The sequence below is a fragment of the Sinocyclocheilus rhinocerous genome, unplaced genomic scaffold, assembly GCF_001515625.1.
Source record: "Sinocyclocheilus rhinocerous isolate Xijiao unplaced genomic scaffold, SAMN03320098_v1.1 scaffold719, whole genome shotgun sequence".
Taxonomy (NCBI): Eukaryota; Metazoa; Chordata; class Actinopteri; order Cypriniformes; family Cyprinidae; genus Sinocyclocheilus; species Sinocyclocheilus rhinocerous.
In genome coordinates this window covers 61,786-65,313 of record NW_015652300.1, presented here as the reverse complement: position 1 = coordinate 65,313, position 3,528 = coordinate 61,786, and the positions used below count along the sequence as shown (strand labels likewise).

Sequence of the window (3,528 nt, the reverse complement as noted above, 5' to 3'; positions counted from 1 at the left end):
GGGTCGGCAAAGGCGCCGGCGGGAGCACTTGCATATTTACCAGATGACAGCAAAAAGAACTTAAACTGCTTTTTATTCATTCATTTTAGCTTGACATTTATGTTTTTTAGAATGAATGCCACTAAAATGCTATAAAATGCTCGTCCAATCAAAATGTTCGGTCAGAACATTACGATAGGCTGTCCTGCCTGCCTGTCAAAATATGTATTTGCATACCTCTGCGCACGCCATCTCTCCTCGCATTGCTGGTTAGTCTCCGGTCTGCCTGAGCGCGTTAATGTGTTTTGGAGGAGGCGTGGCTTTGCAGACTGATTATCCTGGGAGGGTGGTCCAAAATCGTCTACCCTACCATTAAGTTTGAGATTAAACCTCAAAAAAAGTATCCTTTCTCCAGAGGTTTTTGAACCTTTTATCTCTCCTAGACAGCACTCCATGAGAGAATCCCATCTGGAAAGATCTTCTGTCTCAGGTATGGTGCTTGACTGACCACCCCCTGAGGAAGCCCAAGTCATAAACTCTGGTCTCTAAAACAAGGTTTTGAGACTATCCTGAATGCTGGAGCTGCCTCCACTAGGAAACTATATGCCCTGAAATGGCAGCTCTTTGCATGGAGCACACAGGGGCAATATATTTTTTATTAATATATTAATTAGTATACTCAACATTTTTTTGGAAGCTCTAACTCACACTAAATATTTTGGAAGGCAATTGTAATTTGACTTGAGTATATTTTTTAGTACTGTTTCCACATCTGCATGTCACAAAACCATAAACGGGCAGAAAGAATGTAATACCTGTGTGTTGTTTTGAGCTCCCAGCAGCATGCACATGTGTGTGAGCAGTCTGAGAAGAGCGAAGGGAGCAGGTGACATATTCTTAGTGTCCTGCATGTCAGGCTGGTCACGACGTTGTGCATCACCCAGAATGTGTCCAGACTGAGTACGGTCCGCTCTGAAAAGAGGAACAATTGCCTCAAACTCATGAAACAACTGAATAAACAATTACCACTAAAACAGATATACAGCACCATTTTGTAGGGAAATTTTCAGCCAAAAAAAGAAAATCACAAGTTCTGTAAAGACATTAAATAACACTTTACGATAAAGTTCTATACATTAACATCAATGCATTTAATAATCTTGGTTAATTTTGATTAAACTACATATATTAATCCTTTTTCTTTTCGAGCTTTACAAATTTGCATTAAAGTATCATTACATTAATAGCCTACAATTAATCTTTATTAATAAATGCTGTAAAAAATCCTGTTCATTATTAGTTCATGATACCCAGTGCATAACTAAAGTTTCCAAATTGAACCTGACTGTAAAGTGTTCCCAGAAATCCATACAGAGGAACAAGTTATATGGTGAATGACCAATCAGAATAAAATATTTCAGACAGCCAGGTAATAAACTAAACTGAATTAAAAAACACATAAATTAATAACAACAAGCATTTGGTGCAAGAGTAACTCACTGTATCTGCATGGTTTGGAAGCCGTCAACAGGTTTGTGGTCTATGCCGCCTATTTCTGCATTACACTCTAGACAGCGGACAACCTCCATGGGCAGACCACACTGGACAGATGCATGAAGAGAATTCATTTTTAATTTGACAAAAATCATAACAATTTGATCATATTAAATTAAAACTAATGCTGTGTTCTGCGACTTTTAATGTATGTAGTTAATGCTATGCCGAATCATAGAAATTAAATTACCCTACCATATCAACAATGCATGGATGACCATTAGGACAGGCTGTTAAAAACAAAAGAAGATGTTAAGAATTGATTTAAAAACAGGATGTAGAAATGTACAAATACAGAACCACTTGTGAATGCCAAGGATCTGTCAAAATTCCACCCCCCTTGTTTCCCAAAGCAATTCTATTGGCTAAAATCAGTTTTAGGATATTTCGTATCTGATTATAAATCTTGCAAGTCTATATATATCAGATAATCCTACAAACCTTATTGGTCTGTGTAATATTACCAAACAAAAATGCATCAGTCAAAAAGGTTTTCTTGTAAATTAAAAAGTAATGCGTTACTTTACTAGTTACTTGAAAAAAGTAATCTGATTACGTAACTCGCGTTACTGGTAATGCGTTACCCCCAACACTGAAAATGAGAAACATTTCTGTAATCGTTTAACCATTATTTATCCTCTAATACTTATTTTGTTCGCCGTGGGACACATAAGGCGTTTTCTCAGTATAGTCCTATGCTGTGACTGACAATAAAACCACAAAATACACCAAAACACAATATAAATTCACAAACGACATCAATATAATTCACTCGCTGTAATCCGCATCTTTGGAATCCATACGATTGAGATGAACAGATCCAAATTCAAGCCTTTATTCGGCTATCTTCATCTCCATTCTCAGCAGCGATGTAAACGTCTAAACCGCAGTTATTATGAATTCAAAAATGCCAAAAAGCTTGAAACAACACATTTTATGGCAGTAATATCAAACGCTCATTGGCTCTCACCTGGCTGGGTTTAAATGAGTGAAGCGAAGCGGGATATAATTTTTGTCGATTAATATCTTACATTCTTCTCTGTACCTCATATATAAAACTATTATACCGTGACTGCGGCTGCAACACATTATCATTTGAACGGCTTTAGGTACCGCTTTTGACATTTTGGCAATAAATTAAATATTGTGATTACAGTTGTTTGTTTGTTATGTTTTTCTTCATAACTGTAAATTTTTAAAAAATGGTTATGGTTATTAAGTTTAGAGGTTTGATTGGGGTTAGCGGCTCAAAATATCTTCTCAATGCTATAGTGTTACTAAAATTGTTATTTTCTTACACATTTCTGTCCATTATGTTTTATATATTCTTTTTACATTCTCTATATAATGGTTTTGTTTTTGTTTGGGGTTGGGTTTAGGGATTTAACATTTAAATTATACAGATATTTTATGATATAAAAGATTTGCAACTATTTAACATTTTTTAGATGTAAAACGTAATAATGTTTACATTTAAACGTCCATTTTGTACATTTCAGCATCTATCCGAAGGAACAAATATATATATACTGTATATATTGTGACTGTAAAAGTTACCTTTTAATACCTACATAACAATGCTATTATTATTGGCTTTTTCTAGTCTATAAACTTGAATATCACTCAATAAGTCCAATAATTATATGGACATAACTTTCACTTTAGAACAGGGGGTCAAATTGTCTTTATTACACTGTTTTAGCAATTTGTAACTGTAAAACTCAACTCAACCTTGCCAAGACAGAACAGCTTGTGGTTCCAGCAAACCCATCGTTTCATCACAATTTCACCTTTATTTGACCCTCTAACTCTAGCACTCTCTATTCTAATTCTATTTTATCTGTGTTTTTTATTATTTAAAAAAAACTTGCTTGATTTCTTTAAAAAAAAAAGGCATCTAACACTAGCTTTCTAATTCTTTTCAATTATATCTATTTGTTTTATTTTTATTTATTATATTATTTAAAAAAAAAATGCTCACACTTTATATTAGGT

At 34.3% G+C, this 3,528-nt stretch overlaps 1 protein-coding gene across 1 annotated transcript in view; it reads right to left on the bottom strand.

Moving 5' to 3' along the window:
- Positions 1 to 794: 794 nt before the first annotated feature.
- LOC107714542 (E3 ubiquitin-protein ligase rnf213-alpha-like) overlaps positions 795 to 3,528 on the bottom strand; it is a gene marked incomplete at both ends in the record, with an annotated part of 59,140 nt that continues 56,406 nt past the window's right edge. The window contains 3 exons of the mRNA XM_016520409.1: positions 795 to 951; positions 1,480 to 1,580; positions 1,729 to 1,763. Coding sequence (XP_016375895.1) covers positions 795 to 951; positions 1,480 to 1,580; positions 1,729 to 1,763 — 293 coding nt within the window. The remainder of the gene's footprint in view (positions 952 to 1,479; positions 1,581 to 1,728; positions 1,764 to 3,528) is intronic.